The 21,852-nt window shown below is 33.4% G+C and overlaps 1 protein-coding gene across 1 annotated transcript in view; it reads right to left on the bottom strand.

Moving 5' to 3' along the window:
- The window catches only part of TRDN (triadin), a 110,890-nt gene that overhangs the window by 25,927 nt on the left and 63,111 nt on the right, over nucleotides 1-21,852 (bottom strand). Inside the window, exons 3-5 of the mRNA XM_006926138.1 lie at nucleotides 19,364-19,522; nucleotides 18,274-18,306; nucleotides 90-149 (exon numbers count right to left, since the gene is read on the bottom strand). Of these exons, the coding sequence (XP_006926200.1) occupies nucleotides 90-149; nucleotides 18,274-18,306; nucleotides 19,364-19,522 (252 nt within the window). The remainder of the gene's footprint in view (nucleotides 1-89; nucleotides 150-18,273; nucleotides 18,307-19,363; nucleotides 19,523-21,852) is intronic.

The raw sequence follows: 21,852 nt of genomic DNA on the forward strand, positions 1-21,852 counted from the left end.
AACTAAACAAGAAAACTTTCCTTTCTCCCATATAAATGTACAAAATATATACACTAAATAAGAAAAAAAACATAAAATTAAACACTCACCTTTAGTTTGTATTTTTCTTTCAGGTTTCTCCGGCTTTTCAGTTTTTTCTTTGCGTATTTCTAAGGAAAAATAAAATTTATAATTTAAAAGCTCTTTGTAAATATAAGCCATAACTATGACTTAAATTTTTTAATTCCACCATGAAAACTAAATTATTATCTCTAAGAAGCTTATAGATTGATCTAAAATAAAAGAGTTTGTAACATATTGCTAAGTCACTCATTTTTTGAAATAAGGAAAAAAATCCGAGTTACCTCAAAATTAGTTATTTGAAAATGCTTAAAAACTTACATGAATGGAGATAATTGTCACTGTTTTTAGTGCTAAAATCGATCACAATTTATAATCATGTTTTATATTAATTACTTTCAATACAAATTAAGAATCCTTGGTAAGAATGTCATTTAGATTTAGGAAGATTTAGTTTTTACATATTAAATTAAGAATTTGTGAAATGAACTATAACAACCGTCTAATAGGAAACATAATTCAGAAGTAGTGACTCTAAGCTATATTTATAATCAGAATTTGTTAATGCATTTAACCAATTACTGCATGCAAATATGACACATTTCATGAAATAAGTTAGTTGTTAATTTTTTTCTAAATATCAGGTTTTAACAAATGTAGTTAATTTGCTGCTAGCTTCAGTATATATACATTGACAAGGCTTAGAAAAAGAAGTTAATTCTGAATTTATAGTTCATTTGGATAGAAGTAAATTTAAGATTAGAGTTTACAAATATGATTACTACCTTTGAAAAGTGACTTGATCATAATACCATGGTTTTTCTTATAAAAATGTTAATAATGTTTGTTTATTTATTTATCTATCACTTCATTCCACAGATAGCTGAGATGGTGTTAATTACTGTATACATTTTAAATTCTCTATTTGTAAATTTGACTGGATTTTTAAAATTTTTCTGCAAGTCTATAATCAAGACTGACCATAAGAAAATCTGAAATATCTTCAGAAAAGACAGTTACTGACTTTTGTTCACCTGTTGAGATAATCACTACTGGGAAGATTTCTTCTCCTCATCTTCCCCATTAATCTATCATCATACTATTTACAGGGCCACTCCTCCACCCTTATCCCATTTCCAACTTTATATATGACAATGAAGATACAGCAGAGTTAAGATACTCAATCACATTTCTCCAAGGTGCAAAAAAAGATCTACAAAGGCCTAAGGTACTTCCATCTGCCTCTCTTACCACATTTTTCTCTTCCCTGTATGTCTCCAAATCCTACTCCAAAGAAGTTTTCATCTTAGCATCATTGACTTTTTAAGATGTGTGAACCATTATTTGGAAGTGGAGTGGGGCTATTCTGTATACTCCATGGTATTTAGCAGCATCACTGGTCTCTACCTATTAGATGCTGACAGCCCCATCCCCAGTCATGACTATGAAAAATGTCTTTAGATATTGCCAAATGCCCCTGTAGGGCAAAATGACCCCCCAAAAATTTGTCCAGATGTCTCAGGACTACATTTCTATTGTTTACCTTATGCTCTTGGGTTTTATAGTATTTCTATAATGATGTAACAAGAATAGTGCTGCTCTGTATTCAGTCATATAGATCAACATGTATGGGAACTTTTTATCAGCTTTTTAAGAAACGTACTCTGTCTGCAAAGGCACAATAAAGTTGCATTTTATATACCATAGGTAATTAGCTAACAATAAACCTCATTTAAACACACTCAGAACTTATATCTTTCGGGCTATTCTAAAGATACAAGATAACCAGCTTAATCACTCTTTGTCACTAACTATACCACTGTCTAATGCATAGTCACTAGACACACGCATATTAAGGAAATAATGTGGTTAGTCTAAATTGAGATGTACTACAAGAGTAAGTACATACTGGATTATGTACATTTAGTATAAAAAAGACTGTAAAATATCTCAATTATTTTATATTAATTACATGCGGAATTATATTATTTTGGACATATTGATTGTGATGGTTTTATTTATGTATTGACTGGACTAGACAACTATCCCAAATCATTCAAATAAACACTAATCTAAGAGTTGCTGAAAATATTTTGCAGATCTAATTAAAGGCCCGAGTCCATTTACTTTCAATAAGAAGAGGATTCTGTGTCATCTGCGTAGACTTGTTTGATTCTATTGGAAGGCCTTAAAAACAGGGCTAAGGTTTCCCAAGGAAAGGGAAGAAATTCTGTCTGTGGAGGACAATTTTGGTCTCTGACCATAGGCTCAAGTTTGCCTGTGATCTTCTCTTCCACAATCACATAGGCCAATTTCTTGTAATAATATCTTAATATTTAAATATGTCTGCATAATCTCCTGCTGGTTCCGCTTCTCTTGGCGAGCCCTGATGGAAACCCTGATTTCATTAAGTAAGACATGCTATTAAAATTAATGTCATAGTATTGTTTTTACTTTTTGTAATGTAGCTACTCAAAAATTTTAAATTATATATTTGTCTCACATTATATTACTATTGTACAGTGCTGGTCTAGTCTTATGGGTGGGCAAATGATTTTTTTTACATGTTAGGTCATCCACAGGGATTTTTTTACATGTGAATTGAAAAACAAAATTGGAAATTCTCCCCTGCCAATACTATCCTGCTTCCTTCCTCCAGTTTAAACCAACAAAGGCTATGGAGAAGATAGGTTGCTCAGATAACTCAGACTAAAAAAGTAAGTAAAATGTCAAAGATTTAGAGTGAGTGGTCTTTAGATATGCTAAGGGAGTCACATTTAAGTGTTGACTTCTTATTCCAAGTAGGAATGAATTTGAATACACAAATGAAATGCAATATTTTAAATTAAAAAGTTACATGAAATGCTGCATTTATTGTGGGATGAGAAGACCTTAAAATGGTCATTCAGAATAAGATTTTTCCTTTAGAGGTAGGGGTGTGTGTGTGTGTGTGTGTGTGTGTGTGTGTGTGTGTGTGTGTGTATTCTGCAGACATCTGTTGGCCACTCAGACGAAGGCCATCTGCCTTGTTAATCCTATCAGAGCTTCCTAGCCTTATTTTAGGGAAATATGCTCTTTGGACAGAGTGGTGGTCTGGGAGACTAGACAGTCCTTATTGGTCCATGGAGGGGTTTCCTGCAAGGTAGGTGAAAGCTGTGCATCAGCGAACAGAGGAAAAAAGCAGTAGCAAGAGCTCCCTTGACTCTCCTTAGCTCTACCTCTTGTGCATGTATCAGCATCCTGTCGAAAGAGATTGGGCTCTAGATTGTAACCAGAACTGAAATGAGCAGAAGTTCATCCTGGAGGGAAAAAATAAAACAAAAGAAGACGAATCTCAAAAATATGGGAATCATGAACACCACACAGAAAAAGGAGGACGAAAACACAGTCCATCCATCATTTCCCAAATACACAGAAAGGAAAGTCACCCTAAAGTGGAAAGTAAGTTCTGGCATGTTGAAGAAATAAACTGAAAAAATGGCAGTATATTTCAGAACATTTATTTTTTACTCTATGGTAAATAGTGTACACACAATCCAGTTCTGTCATTCAGACCAATCCCAAAGATAAAACCCTAATTTTTTATTTTCCTGATTCTGTACTTCAGCCTAATATAAACCAAGACATCCCACTGCTCTGGGCAGATCCACTCGGATTTTCTGTATGTAGGGGTTTATGGATTAAACACACACACACACACACACACACACACACACACACACACACACACACGCACATCTCTACAGCTCACAGTGAACAGAATATGACTTACATGAACTATTTTTTGTTCAGGAACATCAATGACTGATTTTTTAACTGATAATCACTTGGAGACCATTATGATTTCTACAGAGACAAGTGTAGACAAGAACAATTAACCTTGTAAAGACATAAACACATCTACATTTCTCATAGAAGACAAAAGAAATTTATTTCTGATGACTCAAACTTAAGGGTAAGTTAAACATCTCTCTGCATGTTTTATTGCCATATGCAATTTCTTTGGAGATTGGATTGTATCACTAGTGTCACTGTTTGTGGCTATCAAATGTCTGAAGAATCCAGTAAAGCCTCTACACAGTGTGCCAGTTCTGTCTCCATACACTTCAGCCAGGAAATGATGACCATCGAGGTGCCTGTCTGACTAAGAACATACTACCAATTTAGAATTCAGAAGGATATTTTTCTCATAAGCAGATGATGCCTGATTTGTTCCTCTCAATTTCTCTTGCCAGCAAAGAACCATTTGTATAAGAACACAAAATTAAAAAATTCAAGTCAGTGAAATAGAAAATTATTGCCCATGGTTTTCAGCAAACTTCAAAGAAAAATATAGTTTCTTATGTTAATACTAGCTTTTAGTTATTTAATAATTTTCATAGGTGTATACTTCTACTTTGTGTAACATGACAATATTGTATGATAACATAAAATTGTATTTAATACTTAAACATGAACAATTCCTGGATACAAAGGACAAAGAAGAGAGTCAAAGCAGTCACTGTTCACCTCCAAATATATATGTGCTCTGCAGTTAGGTTAGAGTCCAATGTTTCTGAAAGTGTGTTCTCAGCATCAGACACTGGTTAGAAACATGGACCATTTGGGTAACAGCAAACCTTAAAGATTGTTTTGTGGTTTATAAAGGAACAGAAGTCAAAGTATCTTAATTCAGGTATGAGGCTGCCCATGGTCCTTAAAGGTACAAGTTTCAATTTGAATTTTGATAAAAGGGAAAATTAACATGGAAAAAGAATGACAATTATCTCAACATGTCAGGAGGCAATGAAGGAGATCTCTTTGTTCTACTAAGTCTTAGGAACCTTGCTTAGTCAGAATGAATAAGTTCTCCACTAATGTTTACTGTGTCAGTAATGGTAAAGGAAACCAAAAGAAAAAATTACTAGAAGGGCAAATAGCTTTCACAGAATGTAGGAAGTACATTCTGACTTCTTTTACTACTCCTGATTTCCCCTCTACCCCTTTTCTCACTACCTACAGGAAAATATTAGTGAATATGAGAAGTGGAGAAAAGAGTAGAAATCACCTTTTAGATGCATATCGTTATTCATCTCCCACTCTAAAACTAAAAATATATGAAGTCACCAGAAAACTATATCATACTAGGCTTTAAGTGCATTTACAAATTTCTTTTATTTAAAGAATTCAAAGAATTTAAACTCTGATTTTCATGTTTTATAATTCAATGGAAATAACAAGTAAATATCCTCCTATTAGTCTGTTTTTCTAAAATCCAATGCTCAACTAGCAATTAGGTTAGAGTTCAATGTCTCTGAAGAGGTGTTAAATCTACTTCATTCCACATTAAATTTTTAATGCCCAATACAATGATTTCCATATACTCACCATTTGATCAATATATACTAAATAAATATTTAGGCAGGATTATGAATTATAAACTCTTCTATGATATAGAAGATAGTGATAGATCATAGCTCATCTGTGCTTTACAACATAACTCAAACAAGTTAAATCCTACAGTGAGTATAGTTGAAAATTTTGAGAAAGTAAAATGTTGTATTTCTAAACATTTTTACTTTTCATTAGAAATGATGGGAATACTTGCATAATTTTGCTATTTGTGAAAATAAAATTATGTAAAATTTACTTTTGTAAACACTTGAACAAAAATATTTTTTTCATATTGTTTTTTCCGGAGCTCTAAAAGGCTAAATAATCTAATTAAAACATTGAGTATATTTTAATAGTTTGCCTTATTCAAAAAATTATTCATAAATGTTTACATAAAAAATAAATCGAGTATAAATTGAACATATCATATCTGAAAGAAAATGTTGACAATGAAATGTGTCCATTTCAAAAGAAAAACTGGGAGCAATATTTAAATATGAAGTATGTTACTTAACCTAGCTTAAAGAAAGGGGTCCAAAATTTGTTTCCTCTGTTCTACATGCTAGTTACTTTTATAATTTTCTAGCATTCTCTATTGGTGATTATAGTATTTCAGTGCTAATCTGCATTCTTTTTTGTATAATAATGCTTGCTTATGTATTTATGGTACTTTATATGTAGAAATTATAAATCGTTGGCATTTGATATATGTATATTTATACTGGACATCTGAGAAGACAAGTATAGATTTTAGTAATCTTCTTGGTGGCCCAAATTGGAACTTTTAGTTATATGGGGAATTTTAGGGTTCTCATAATGTGTGCTGCATATTTCACAGGAACATACAATTACTCAACAGAAAAAAATTTTAAAACTTCTCCAGATTAAAAGTGAAGATTTGTTTCATTAGTTGGTACTCAGTCTTCAGCTTTAGGTTGTTCAAGTCTATCAAAATGTATTCGTATAAGCTTTATATCTCCCACAGGGCCACTGATAATCATGGACCGACAGATTTTCCCAAGACTCTGAGCTCAGCTTCCACATGTAACTTGGGAAGAGAAGCCATGAGGGCTAAAAATGGAAAGATTGCTAGCAACAGCAATCAGTGGGACCAAAATTAGGGAAAATAGATTGTGCTAAACGATTCCTAAGAAGGAGTTTATTTTGTAGAGAAGTCTTTCTGAGTTATTTTTTATATTACATGCATTTTTCTTATGATAAATACTTTTTATCTACTTACAATCATAACAAAGCTTATTGTTAAGAAGATAGTTTATAATTTTGTTTAAGAATTACACAGCCAGTTTAAAGCACACAATTTTTTTTATCAATATGACACATATTAATAAATAAAAAAATTTTCAAATCAAGATTTTAAAATGACAGACACAAGAAGTTAAAAGGATAATCTCTGTCACCAAGGCAACCATCCTGATTCTTTTAGATGACAATCGAGTTTATTAAATTATTATGAGGCTTGTGGATTTCAAGTATGGCTTTTATCATTATGTTTTCTCTATATATCTCACAAGCACTATACAATATAAAATGCCTTCTTATAACTTTTCTCATTTTAATATTAAAAATTCAAATTATTTATTCATTTGAACATAGAGTCTCTATTTGTAAGATTTTGCCAGCTGTGATTAGAACATAAAAGTTTAATTATGATAAATAACCAAGAAAATCTATTTGTCTTTTTAGTGGCTAAGGAATGCTAAGGAAAATATTTTATTGCATTCTAGCTATTTTAAATAAAGGTTTTGGACCTTTATTTTGTAAGGTTTGATTACTTGGTAAAATTTTGTAAAAGAAGCTAAACTTTTTTTAAAAAAAATTATAGTCTAAGCAATGCATACTATTGATCCCTACAAGAAATTTCAAAATAAATATAAGATGATACCTATCCAACATCATTTTTGCCATTAACTCAGTAATCTCAGGTTAATCCATTTTCCCTTTTAAATTTAATATTTCCTATCTATAAAATGAGATACTATTTCCCACTTGTTCATAAATTAGACAGAAGTGAAAGTGATTACAAATAATATCTTTTATAGGATAATCACTGGTGGAGTTTACAGATTTGGATGAGGTTTTGGCTGTGCTAGTATTGTGTTTCATATTTGATGATATCCTAGACAAAATCAATGTGGCTATATATCAGAATCACCTGGGGAGATTTTAAAATCTGTTCCTGAGATGCTGAACAAACTTAATCAACTGCTATAGTCTCTCGCAGTAAGGAAAATTTTAGACATCTCCAATTTAAATAAGCTCTCAAGTGGTTTTAGAACCATAGTCAGAAGTAGGAACTACTGTCTAGACCAATGTCTCTTAAATTTTAATGTGCATATGAGTCACCTGGGGATCTTTTTAATATGTGGATTCTGATTCTTTTGGTCTGGATGGAGCCTGGTTCTGCATTTCTAAGTCATTCCCGGATGATGCTAATGTTGCTGTTCCATGGAGCACACTTTGAGTTGCAAGCTCTACTCCATATGAAACTCTTGGTAAAATTATTAATATATAACATCATAATTCAATCATAAATCATAAAATATTATAGCTGGAAAGGACGTGGACATCAGTACATCCAGCATCTTTGTTTTATAAATGTGAAAACTGAGAGCCACTGAAGTTAAGTGACTTAACCATAGCAGGTTAACAGCAGAACATACATATCTACACATCGTGTTTATTCAAGTCTATCTAAGTCATGTTTAAAATGTTGTGTTCAGCCAATGAGCATCCATTATCAATTGTTATTCTAAATGTCTAAGTCAGGGGTACCCCCTGTACCAGTCTGTGGCCTGTTAGGAATCAGGCCTCACAGCAGTGGGAGACCAAATGAAGCTTCATGTGTATTTGTAGACACTTCCCAGTGTTAGCATCACCACCTCAGCTCCACCTCAGATCATCAGGCATTAGATTCCCATAGGAACACAGGTCCCTGGTGCCAAAAAGGTTGAGGACTGCTGATCTAGGTCAATGTGGCAGTGATGTTAATTTAGATTAGTTCGTATCATTCATAATTTGGTATTTTCTTAGCAGTAAATTTATATAGAAGAGCAGTCACTATACGTAAATAAAACATGCAGTTATCTATTTATTTACAACTCTCTTCCTTACTGTGTCACAATGCATAATATCACTTATTTTTAGAATTAATCACTTGTGTTACAATGGTTCTCACCCTGGTCGTGAGTTAGAAACACATCATGGAGATTTAAAAGCACAGCTGCTTAAGGATCAACCCCTGGAGATTCTGATTTAGTATAACTAGATGGGAGATGATCTGGAATTCCAAATTAAAAACATCTATAGCTTTTCTGCTAGAATCTATTATTGTAACAGAATCCCTCTTTTAGTTCCAGAACCCACTCTTTTCCAGTCTCAATATAAAAAGTTTGGGTGATGCTAACTTTGCTTTTTAGTTCCACGGGTGGGTCTATTCTGTAGGTCTTAACAAAGTGTATGTCTCAGGTCCCTGGCCAACTGATTGGTTCTCAGACGGGTATGTTACTCAATACAAATCGAGGAAAGTCAACTACATTGGTTTTGTTGAACTACTTGGGAAAGATTATAGGCTCTTCTCCCAAGTTGCTAAAGTACAGTAATTTTGGCCTCAAGATTCTGGTGATCATAATTACCACTAGGAGAGGAAAACTTGGTTGAGAATTAAGTAAATGAAGCAGATGAAGGAAAGCAGGGTCAGTAACAAAGAGAGGATTTACTGACAACGTTATAACAAAATCTGTATCTAGACGTTCCTGAGGCCAGTGCTACTCATATCTTTCAGTCACTGAAACCAATAAGATATCTTTTCCATTAAGCCAGTTTGAAATGGATTTTGTTCTTTTATGAACAAAATAATTCTAATTAAGACATCATTTGTATCTGATGCACAGAGTTGAGACCCACTGATAAGATTTCTATTTTTTATTTTTGTATTTAAAAAAAAATTAGCAAGCTTTTCTAAATGGAAATATATAATCTGGAATAGGTAACACGTTAAGTCATCTGTATTCAACCAACGCCTCAGTTTCTCATCATTTTGAGAAAGAAAACCTATATAACTGGAGAGGTAATAGTCTGAAATACATTAGACCTAACAGCTTTTTGATCATGCACATTCTTACTTATCCAACCTTTCAGGTAAAAAAAAAAATTGTAGCAATATTGAGATTATTCTTTCTCTTAACAACAACTACTTAAAACAGTTGGACCTGAGTAAGTTGCCTCAGAGACCATTTTTATGCTCCATGATGTTGGCACCAAAATCTGGTCTTTTGCTTTCTTCAACCTGTTCCTTCAGGCTCTGATTCTACCATTATTCACACCATCTTTGTTCTAGTTCTTTCCTTGATGGAGACGAGCTTTTTTGAGTAGCACAAGCTACTAAAGTTGCCTGACTCATTGGATGCAGAATTCACTACAGCTGCAACTATGCAAGTACTTGAGAAGTAAATCTCCGCATCACTCACCAGGTCTCCCTCTACCTTTGCCTCCTCAGCCATTTTCATTCTGAGCCCGCCTCCAAGACCTCTGTCTTCTCTCTTGGTTTTGTAACCCTGTCACCGTTGATCTGATCAACATTGAGAAACACAAGCAGAAGATAAAGCACTGAGTTCCTTATTCAGCCTGAGGACAATATATAGCAGTGTGGTTATGAACCTGAGTTCTGATCTAGACTTATTTAGAGGAGAGGTCCAAAAATAAATGTGTCTGCTTAACAATGTTACTAGAACCTACCCAGTAACCAATATTCTGAGGCTATGAATTTTAACAAGTTTAGTCACCTTTTTATTCTCCCTGCTTTTCTTGCTCATTGTATTTTTCAGAGACTTCATGTTCAACCTGGTGTAAGCCACTGAAGCTGCCAGCAAAGATGAATTCAGTAAAATCTCTGGCACAGTAACTTGTCCATCTATCTTACTCCTGATGATGCGACACAATCTTCTGAATGGCCTAATCCTAAAGTCTTGAATATTTATGATGCTCAAATTTCCTAGCTCTTTCTTATTCACCTTGACTGCAAAGAGCTATTGTGGATTTCAATATAGTATGAAAAATACACAATGAAAAAACTGAGTTTAAATTTACTGGGTCCTTTTCGACCTGAGAAGCTTTAGGGCAATTTAAAAACACAACTATAAAGAGGATGTAATTTGTTTTACTTTAAGTAGAGAAGAGACTCTTTCTCCGCCATTGACACGAATCAGGTACAATCTCACAGAATATCAGCCTTGATAGTTGGGTCCTGTTCAAACTTAAGGAAAGTTCCTTATTTCCAAGAGCAACTAGTTAGGAAGCAAGGATTTCAACATAATGTAGAGGAGCTTCAGGGGTTTTCCTCTAAGGCAAGAGATGATTTAACAAATAAGTCCATCATACCTCTATTTGAAGATCAGTTTTTCCTTCCCAAAAAACTGTCTGCATACTTCTGAATGACTAAAACTATTCTTCCTTAACTTTAAAACTAGATGTCAGGAAACGACATCATAAAATGTAATTTCTTGTTAGGAGACTATTATTGTCTCTAAAATTATACATTTCCAAGGACACAAATGCTATAATGATTATTCTTATATACACACTTATTATAGACTGGGGTTTAAGAATAAATTGTAAAAAGAAGATAAATATATCTATTATGTTGCACTTGGAAGTGTTTGTACAAAAAAATTAAAAAGCTATATACTCACTAAAAAATTATACTTCCTGTGAATGTTTACCTAAACTAAAAAGTCAGCATCACATAAATATTAATATAGAAATATGAAAGCAAAATTATATTAAGTTTGTGAGAAACCAGTACTTTTATTTTTGGAAAAGAAATAGAAAACTACTAAGATGCTTGCGCCGAATAGACATATTTTTAACTTTGCTTTAAGAATACTGGATTCGCGATAGTCCCGTCAAGATGGCAGAGGAGGTAAATGCTGTGCCACACCTCTGCTCATGACCACATCAAAATTACAATTAAACTAGAGAAAAGTCATCATTGGGAATCACCCAAAGTCTAGGTGAACATAAGTCCTACAACTGGGGACATAAAGAAGAGGCCACCTTGGAACTGGTAGGAGAGGCAGAGAGCAAAACAGGCTGGTCCTACACCCACGTATGGTGGTTAAAAATCAGGAGAGTATCTCAGCTGTGGAGGTCTCCCTTGGAGGTTCGAGGTATTCCAGCCCCACACCACGCTTCACAGCCCAGGGCTCCAGTGCTAGAAAGGGGAAATCCCCACAACTTCTGGCTATAAAAACTAGCAGAGATGATTGAGGGAGCTGGAGAGCTGCAGGAATTTTAGGCACTCTTCTTAAAAGGCCTATATGTAGACTTACTTGCAGACACTTGCTCTGAGCTCCAGCACTGGGGCAGCAACTTGAAAGGTGACAGGAATATATGTCTGCCTTCAGGAAGAGGGCTGAAGGGTTAGCTTTCTACCAGACAGAAGTCCTAGTGAAGACCACTGTTCCTTTGTTGAGTCCTTCCGCAACCCAGCATGCAGACACAGGTGGGTGCTATATCTGAGTCTCCATCAATCGTTAGCTCTGCCCCAATGATTCTCTGAGACCCTGCCCCAACCAAATTGCAGGCCCACCCAAGCCCCTTCCAGAGGCTTTTATATACAAATATCCTCTCTTCATTCGTGCTTCAGACTTTCCTAAAACATCTCAAAGGTTCACAAAATCCAAACAAGCAACATCTGGCCTGTGCATGCACCATACCGCTTGTTGAGCAACCCCAAGCCTGGCACTGGCAGCAACAGGCCTCTGTTCTCAGCTTGGCCTCCTTTGGCACCTCCAAGCTCAGCATGGGTGGTGGCCATCTGTGAATTTCTCGGTGGCTCATGGCAGGTAGCCCCAGGCAGGGCACAGGCTACAGCAGAACTTGGCCTGCAGTAGGGTCCCTCCCAGGAGGCTTCCGGGACCCTAAAGCCAGCATGCCCAGTGGCCGGCTTTGGACCAGCCAGAGCACCATCTGAGGATGTATCTAGGGACAACACACCCAGAGAACAGACTAGAGCAAGTACTAGAGCCATGCTAAAGTGAATCCTGCTCCATAGGGTTAGCCCCTGCACAACAGCTCCTTCATCATAGTCACCTTTTAGTCCTTGAAACCAATTAGCCCCATTGACATGCAAATAGCAATCAAGGCTCAACTACAATAAGAAGATACACACAACCTACACAACAGACACAGCTGGAGCACTGGGCTCAGGTGACCAGGGAGACTGTGCCACCGGGACCCACAAAACACCTACTACATAAGGGCATGCTGTTAAGACCAAAGCAATAGCAGCCCTACTTAATACATAGAAACAAATACAGGGAGGCATCCAAAATGGGGAGACAAAAAATGTCTCAAATAAAAGAAAAGAACAAATCTCCAGAAAAAAGAACTAAACAAGATGAAGACAAGTAATCTAGCAGATGTAGAGTTCAAAATACTGCTTGTAAGGATGCTCAATGAACTTAGAATAGATAAATTCAGTGAGAACTTTGACAAAAAGATAGAAAACATAAAAATGGAGATAGAAAATACTTTTTAAAAATCCAATCAGAAATGAAGAATACAATAACTGAAATGAAGAATAGATTACAGGGAATTAACAGTAGATTCAATAAAGCAGAGGACTGAATCAAACATCAGAGGAGTATCAGAAGGAGAAGAAAGCAAGGAATCGAAAACCTATTTGAAAAAATAACGACAGAAAACTTCTCTAATCTGCGAAAGAAATGACGTGCAAGCCCAGGAAGCCCAGAGTGTCCCAAACAAGATGAACGCAAACAGGTCCACACCAAGATACATCATAATTAAAATTCCAAAGGTTAAAGACAAAAAAAGAATCTTTTGGTCTAATTTTTATTCATAAATTAGAGTTGACATTGAATATTACTTTATATTAGTTTCAGGTGTACAATATAGTGGTTAGACATTTATATAATTTATGAACTGATACCCCCGATTAGTACCCACCTGGCACTATATATAGTTATTACAATATTATTGACTATATTCCCTATGCTGTACTTCACTCCCCATGACTATTTTGTGACTGCCAATTTGTACTTTTTAATTCCTTCAACTTTTTCAGCTAGCCTCCCAATCCCCCTCCCATCTGGCAATCACCAGTTTATTCTCCGTATCTATGAGTCTGTTTTTGTTGTGTTTGTTCATTTATTTTCAAAGGGAGAATTTTAAAAGTGACAAGAGAAAGGCAGTTAGTTAACTACAAGGGAGCTCCTATAAGACTACCAGCTTATTTCTCAACAAAAGGGATTGGCATGAAATATTAAAGTGATAAAAAGCAAGGACCTACAACCAAGATTACTCTACCCAGCGAATTGTCATTTAGAATTGAAGGACAGATGAAGAGCTTCCCAGAGAAGAAAAAGCTAAAAGAATTCGTCAACACCAAACCAGTTTCAAGAAATCTTAGAAGGACTCAAAGAAAGAAAGAATAAGATGGAGAAGAGAAGAAGGAGAAGAGAAGAAGAGGAGGAGGAAGAGGAGGAGGAAGTGGAGGAGGAGGAGGAGGAGGAGGAGGAGATCAAATTATAAATAATAAAATGGCAATAACTACAAATCTATCAACAATTACTTTAAATGTAAATGGATTAAATGCTCCAATCAAAAGATAGGGTAGCTGAATGAATAAGAAAATAAGACCCTTATATATACTGTCTATAGGAGACTCACTTCAGATTGAAAGACACACGGGCTGAAAGTAAAGGGATGGAAAAAGGTATTTCATGAAAACTAAAATACACCAAAAAAAAAAAAAAAAAGCTTGTGTAGCAATACTTATACCATACAAAATACTTTAAAACAAAGATTATAACAAGAGACAAGAAAAATCCAGCAATCCTACTTCTAGGTATTTATCCACAGAAACCTACTTTGAAGGGACGTATGAATCCATATGTTCATTGCAGCATTATTTACAATAGCCAAGATATGGAGGCAACCTGGGTGTTCATCAATGGATGAACGAATAAAGAAGAGGTGGTACATATATACAATGGAATATTACTCAGCCATAAAAAAAAAAAAAAGAAAGAAATCTTGCCATCTGTAACAACATGGATGGACCTAGAGAGTATTGTGCTGAGTGGAGTTAGTCAGACAGAAAAAGACAAATGCCATATTTTTTCACTTATGTGCGGAACCTAAAAAACAAATTAAACAAATAAACAAAACAGAAATAAACTGATGGATACAGAGAACTATTTAATTGTAGCCAGATGGGAGGAGGAATGGGGGGCTGAGTGAAAAAGAAGGGATTAAGAAGTATAGATTGGTAGTTATAAAATAGCCATGGGATACAAAGTATACTATAAGGAATATAGCCAATAATATTGTAATAACTATGTATGGTGTCAGATAGGTACCAGATTTATCAGGGTGTTCACTTTGTAAGTTATGTACATGTCTAATCACTGTGTTGTACTCTTAAAATTAATATAATATTGTATGGCAACTCTAATTGAAAAATTTTAAAAATTATTATTATAAAAAAGAATACTAGATCTGTGTGTGTGTGTACGTGTGTGTGTTGGTGAGCTTTGATTTATCTTGGAATATTTATAAATAAGATAATTAAAAATAATTTTGTATAAAATAGATTATTTGCAATATAATTGCTATTATTCGTATTCATCATCTTTCCATTCAGTTTGTATATGATCACTTTATATAAAGACTTATTCTCATCGTTATCAAATATGCAATGTTCAAATTGTTTTATCTCATTTGCTATCGCAATTGCTCATTTATTTATCAGACTCTTAACACGGTCTTCTCAGTACATTATACTAAATAAGGTGATTTTTTTTTTACTCCTTTGCAATTATTTTGGCTATAGAATATCATGTTACATTGATCCTAATATTAGTAAGAAATAATCACCTTTATGAGCAATATCACATAAAAGCTTCGTTTACTTAATACCTTATTTAACAAACTTTTATTATCAGCCTTCGCAAATTTTGTAAGCGTTTCTAAATAGTGATTACCTAAGGATACACATTGTTGACCATACTGGACTTTTAAACCTCCAATCCTTTGTTCTGACTCAGAATCCTAGGGTCATCCAGAATACAAAATGTGCACTTTCTATTACAATGACTTTAATTTTTTTACTTTGACATCTCCTTAGAGAATTTTGGAAAACTGCATGTACTTCCATATGTTGAAGATAACAGCTAAAATTTTTCATCACAAGTTAAAAAATAGCAGATAACTTACAGATTATTGCAAATTTTGACATTTAAAAATAAAATTGGTACATTCCTTTAAAAAATTGAATTTACTCTAAGTGCTGAATTATGAGACTTTGTTATTGATTTAAAGTACATACCAACAAGCTCTTTGTTAACATTTGGAAATTTTATATCATTTCCCTATCTCACTGAATTTATATTTTCATTCTGGCTCCCTCACAAAATTTTATTCAAAAGCAATATATTTTTATCCTGGAATTTTTTTCTTGATTATACCATCATGCTTCTTTAAAAAAAGAATGTGTACATCTTGAAATTTAAATTTTATTTCATATCCTGTGATTATAAGAATATAATGGTTATTCTCAGAAATTTTTGTACAAATAATTAAACCTAAAAAGTAAAATTTTATTAGAAAGGAATCTTTTTACAAAATGCATAAAGCTTTAAAAATTTCTTCTATTGGTTACTAAATGTGATTTACAGATGGAATTAGGTAAGATTCAACAACATATACTATCCTATTGTGCACTGTTAAAGATACAAATGTTAAGAAATCTTATGAACATATATGCATGCATACATATGCATGTACATGTATCTATATCTACACAAATGCACACACACATATATACACAGATGACAATTTTATTATGGTAATGTTATTCAATTTTTTTTATCTCCTTCCAAGTAATGTTAAAATGACATAGGGGATCAACAAGAAATTTATTCTGAATAATTTCTCAACTCAGTAATTGAATAACACTACCTTTGATTTTGCTGGAAACAAAGATTTGAAAAACAAATCAAATGTTTTTAACAACTATTATTCTAGATTACAAAAAATACTTCTTAAACCACAATTTTTCAATATGGAAATGTAGAAAATAATTCATCATAAAATAGGAAGAAGCTGATAGTATCTCTTCCCTAATAATAATATTAAAATATGCTTTTAAATGTATTGTATGTATTAGAAATATTTTGTAAAATATTACATATTGCTTTAAAACTCTCATTGCCTACATGACTCTACAAAAGAAAACTTATAAATTAAAATAATACATAGCCTTTAAAGTATTTTAACTAATGAGCATTGCTGACAATTTTTAAAGAATTCTAAACTATTTAATAGTTCTTTTGATTTGATGAATCAAGGCAATAATTTAAGAAACAATAATTAAACAGCTTTGTGTGGATTTGCAATTTGTGTTATCATTACATAAAACTTAATTTTAAAATAATCCCACTGGGAAATTCAAATCAAAAGGAAAGAACAGATTCTTTATTAAAGGCTAGATTTTTATTTATGGAGAATATGATATTCTTATAGAATTAAGTTTATAAGTGTAAGTAAAAAAAAATCATTATTTCTTTTTCCCTCTTTCATTTCCAATTGGAATAGACATATTCACAAGCTGTTATTTCCAGATAATGACTAGTAACTAATTAGCTTAAACATTAGCTGTATTCTAGGCACTACCCATTGGAAATCAGATATAAAAAGACCATTTCTGACCTCAAGAAGTCAATAAACTAATCTAGAATCTCTAAACTTGAATTTGATGGCTGAAGTATGTATTGCATTCTTGGGTTCTCCTCATGGCTTTGTGAGTCTGGAAACTTGTCTTTTCTCCTCTCAATAGCTTTATAAACACTTTCATTTATGGATGGCTTTGTCACACTTGGGTTTCATTGGTTTAGCTCTCCTTTGTTGGACAATTTACAGATTCATATTTTCCAAATTAGCATATGCTAAATGGATTTTACCCCAGATAGTGAGATGATCATTATAAGCTCAGGCAAGGCTCAAGCTCCAAATTTGGATCCTATTGTTTGCATGTACCTAGTTCTGGAAAGATAGCAACAGAAGCCAGCAAGTTCTCCTCCAGTGGAGATATTCCCAAGAGTCTGCTGCTAAACATGTGCAGCAATAATTAAAACATTCCAATTATAGCAAGTCTGTCTTATTTTCTCAAGCACACTAAATGCACCTCAGAATAGTATCCCTTGCTCCCTATCAATGCTTCCAGTCATAATTCCTACTCTTTCCTGTAAAAACTGCTGTCCCTCTGAGGCTCTTGCCCCATATCTATATCCCTTTTCCTAGTCTTACTTCTCCTATCTTTTGGATTTGTCACCATCGCATTCAGTCACTGAGACCTTAGCTATTCTTGCAAAGAATCCCTCTATACTACATCCTAGCACACTCATATAACTCAAATCCTTCAGGATGGTATGTGATACATACTGACTAGATACACTATCTGTCCAGAGTTATCATTTTCCACCCTATCTCAGCCACCTTTTCCCATAGTTGTTACCTAAAAATAAAAAAAAAATAATAATAATACAGAAGATCAAATAAGAAGAAAAAGAAGAAAAACTTTAAATCAATAAATCTGGCCATGGTAAGACTAAAGGTCAAGGACATCATCTTCTTGAGCCATTTCCAAGGCTACAGAAATCACCCTTCATTCCCACAAATTCAACTTACATTGATCTGTGCGTGGATGGATTCTCACATCTACTGAAGAAATTATCAATTAAATAATTTAACATTACCATAAGAGAAAATTTTTTTTTCCAAAGGTGAAAAAACACCAACCTTTTTTTTTCAAAGGAGGCTCTTCTATTTCTCCTAGACCAAGACAAAAACAGTAAATTAGAAAAACATTTAACATAGCATAATATTGTTTCTTTATTTCCCCATTTTTGTTCATTTTTTTTTAATTTATTAGTTTTGATGATAATAGTCCTTATATTAACTTTGCTCCCAAATTCCAGTTTTTAAGTATGAACTTTGTTTATGTATATTTATTTGAAATAGTTTTACTTTTATGAGTTCAATAAAATTGTGGCAGTGATCCAAATTACACATTACAGTTCATATATCACTTTCATTTCAGTTCATCTTGACCTTTCACTGGGGCCAAACAAATACAAATTCAGACAAAGTCATAGAAATGGCTAAAATAATGAGCTTTTCTGGTGGTCAAGGTTGAATACATGATATCTGATGACCAAGACTGACCTTAAAAAATCTCATCTAAAAGATAGAATCAAAATGCTTTGTTCTTTTCACATCTACTTAGTAGTAGTTTATGTGTGGTTTGAATTTATTTTCTTTCATTTATTAATATATATGAGAGAGTACATATGTTAGTTGCATAATTTCTGTTACATTTAGAATGTGTCCCTCCATTCTACACCTCCATTTGGTTCAATAAATTTGCTTTTGATTGTAATTTTAGTAGAATTGCTTTCTACTATTTGACTGATATGACTTATGTGTATAAAACATTTATATGTATATTTAGTTTTGCTGGTGTTATTTCAGTCTTTCTAAGAATAACTTGAGAAAAATAGCTACTATTTTTCTCTGAAGAAATATACTTATTATTTATTAAGTAATAAGTACGTAATAGCAGTACTTATTAAGACACTCTACTATAATGCTACTCTAACGGTATCATTTAATTTCGACATCTTTGCCACAAGGGCAGATAAGCTATAAGATGAAAGGTAAATGAGGCCAATTTACTGAGTTTGGCATCCTACACTATTAGCACTTAGAAGTGTATTTATTTTGTTTTAGCCTGACCCAAATATTCAGTTGTGCTTAAACTTAAGCAAACTACTGTAATGCATATCTAACATTGGCCTAGCAGCTAGATATATCTTGAGGCTCTTTGTACCTTTATCAGTATCCTCGTCCCCATCGTCATCATCTTCTTCATCAGATGAGATGATGTCAGACAACAAAGAAAAGAAGCCGTAGACCCAGTCCGTTGTTTCCTCCACAGCATGATGTACAAATTTTATAGGATCTGAACCAATTTTGGAAATCGAGCTTGCTAAAAGTAATTTAAAAAAATAAACTTTTATAATCATTTCCAAAGAAACTAAGAAAAGTTACTTTTTCTGATTTGTTCTTTTGACTAAATTAATATACCTATTTTGTGAATTTAAATATTTCTTGGCTAGAGTTCTTTTTGCTAATAAAGAGAAACTAAATTTTGTTATAGTATGGAAATGTATTCAATTAAAAAGAAAAATAATTGGGTAACTGTGTCCAAACATTGTGGGATAATCAAGAATGAAGTTGCCCTTGAGGAGTTTATAATTTAAATAAGAGTTTAATATGGGAAAATCAGAAATAAATTAAAATAATGTATACTTATGCTATCCAAATTGCAATATAAAATCTAAGTTTGGATGGTCAGGAACAGAAGAAATTACGATTGGCCCATATTGTACTGGAAAGCATCATGGAGAAGATGGCTATGTAAATTTTCAGGTGAACAGTAAGTTCCAAGTTGTCTTAAATAGTTGTGACTAAAGTAAAAGTGACAAGTCCATTTATTATCATTTGAGATACATCAGGAAAATTCTGGAATTGTAAAGGTAGTGATCATATCAAATTCCAGCCAGATTCAATTGGTTTATCTTTGTTGGATATCCTAGTATCTAAAAACAAAAAGTAGTTGAACTTTTAGTAAATTTAATGGATAAAATTTTAAAAAATAATAAAATCTATAAATCTTCCCTTTTTTTTATTTCCTAGGAGGTAGAAACTGCTTGCAGAATGAGAGATTAGATATTAAAAATGTAAGCAATTAGACATATTAGGGATTTCCAAAATGTTGTTCTTCTCATTCAAATTACATGAAAATTTCTCTGAAGAGTAAGTATAGACTTTAAGATCTGATTGAAGAGGTTATCCATCTATAAATATGGTATAAATTGCACCTGATTTTTCATTAATCTATAATTAAATTTTAGATTTATGTTTTCCTTAATTTTAAAAACTATTTTAGCTTTTCTAAGATTCTTCTCCCTATGATATCTTGAGACTAGAATTATACCAACATACTATATTATCTAAAGGTTAAGTACTCCAAAATTAGGCTTTTACTCTAATCGTGATAGGAAGTCATTGGAAAGTTTGAGCAGAGGAATGAAGTGATTTGAATTATGTAATGGCATTTGCTGTGCTGAGGATTGAAAGAATGCCAGGTTGGAAACAGAGAGATCAGAAAGGAGCCAAATGAAATAATCCAGAAGAAAGATTACAGTAATTTCTCTCAGGATTTTAAGTGTCTGTAATGAGATATGGTCAGATTCTCAATGTATTTAAAAGATAGAATTAAGAATAGAAACTTACAGTTTGGCTATAAGATGTAGAGAAAGAGATGAGTACCAGTTAACTTCAAGGTTTTTGGTATGAGAAAATGTAATGATAGCGATGCCATTTATTGAAATGGGAAGGACTAGTGAAAAGCAGGGTTTTTTAGGGGGGAGTATATAAGTAACTGAGTTTTAGACTTGTCAAACTTGAGTTGCCTTTTATAAACCTATGTAGGGATATAGACATTTGTATAGCTTAATATGACTTACAAAAGAGAAGTCCTCACTGGAGATAGAAACTTGGGAGTTCAACAGATGACAGAAGTATTCAAAGCCATGTCACCGAATGTGATTAGAAAGGAGGGGGATTCAGGAACACTCCAACATTTAGAAGATAGGAATAAGTCAGAGAGATGGGGAGGAACCAGCAATGGATTCTGAGAGAGATGAGAGAGAAGTAGAAATAAAGATAAAAATAGGAAGAGAGAAGAGAGAGAGAGACAGAGACAGAAAAAAGGAGTGTAATGTACTTGATATCAAGTGAGGAAATTGTTTTGAGAAGGATAGAATGATCAACTGACAAATGTAATTGATAAAATGAGAATAGACCTTTAGATTTAATGATGAGGATGTCATTGGTAATCTGTAAAGGGCAGTTTCAGTGGAATGCATTCAAGAATAAATGGGAAGGAGTTAGAGACAGTATATTTTACTGTAAGGTAAATGAGAGATTGGACAATTGTTGAAGAAGGATTAGAATAATAGTAGGTTTTCTGTTGCTGACACTGTTACATTGGGAAAGACATTCCATTTTTATGCTGATGGGTAAGATCCCATAGAGATGGGGAAAATAATATGAGAGGAGGTTCCTGGGGAAAATTCTTAATTTTATGTTTATCTCAGGAGATTCACAGTCCATCCAAAGATGACCAGATACAAAATGCTGGTCTCAGGGAAACCTATCTCCATATTCCATGACATTGTAACTTTACATTTAGGGCTTTATTTTACTGCATTCTGGAGAGTTTCATGTCAGAAAGATATGGTAGTTTGAATG

The sequence above is a fragment of the Pteropus alecto genome, unplaced genomic scaffold (assembly GCF_000325575.1).
Source record: "Pteropus alecto unplaced genomic scaffold, ASM32557v1 scaffold79, whole genome shotgun sequence".
Taxonomy (NCBI): Eukaryota; Metazoa; Chordata; class Mammalia; order Chiroptera; family Pteropodidae; genus Pteropus; species Pteropus alecto.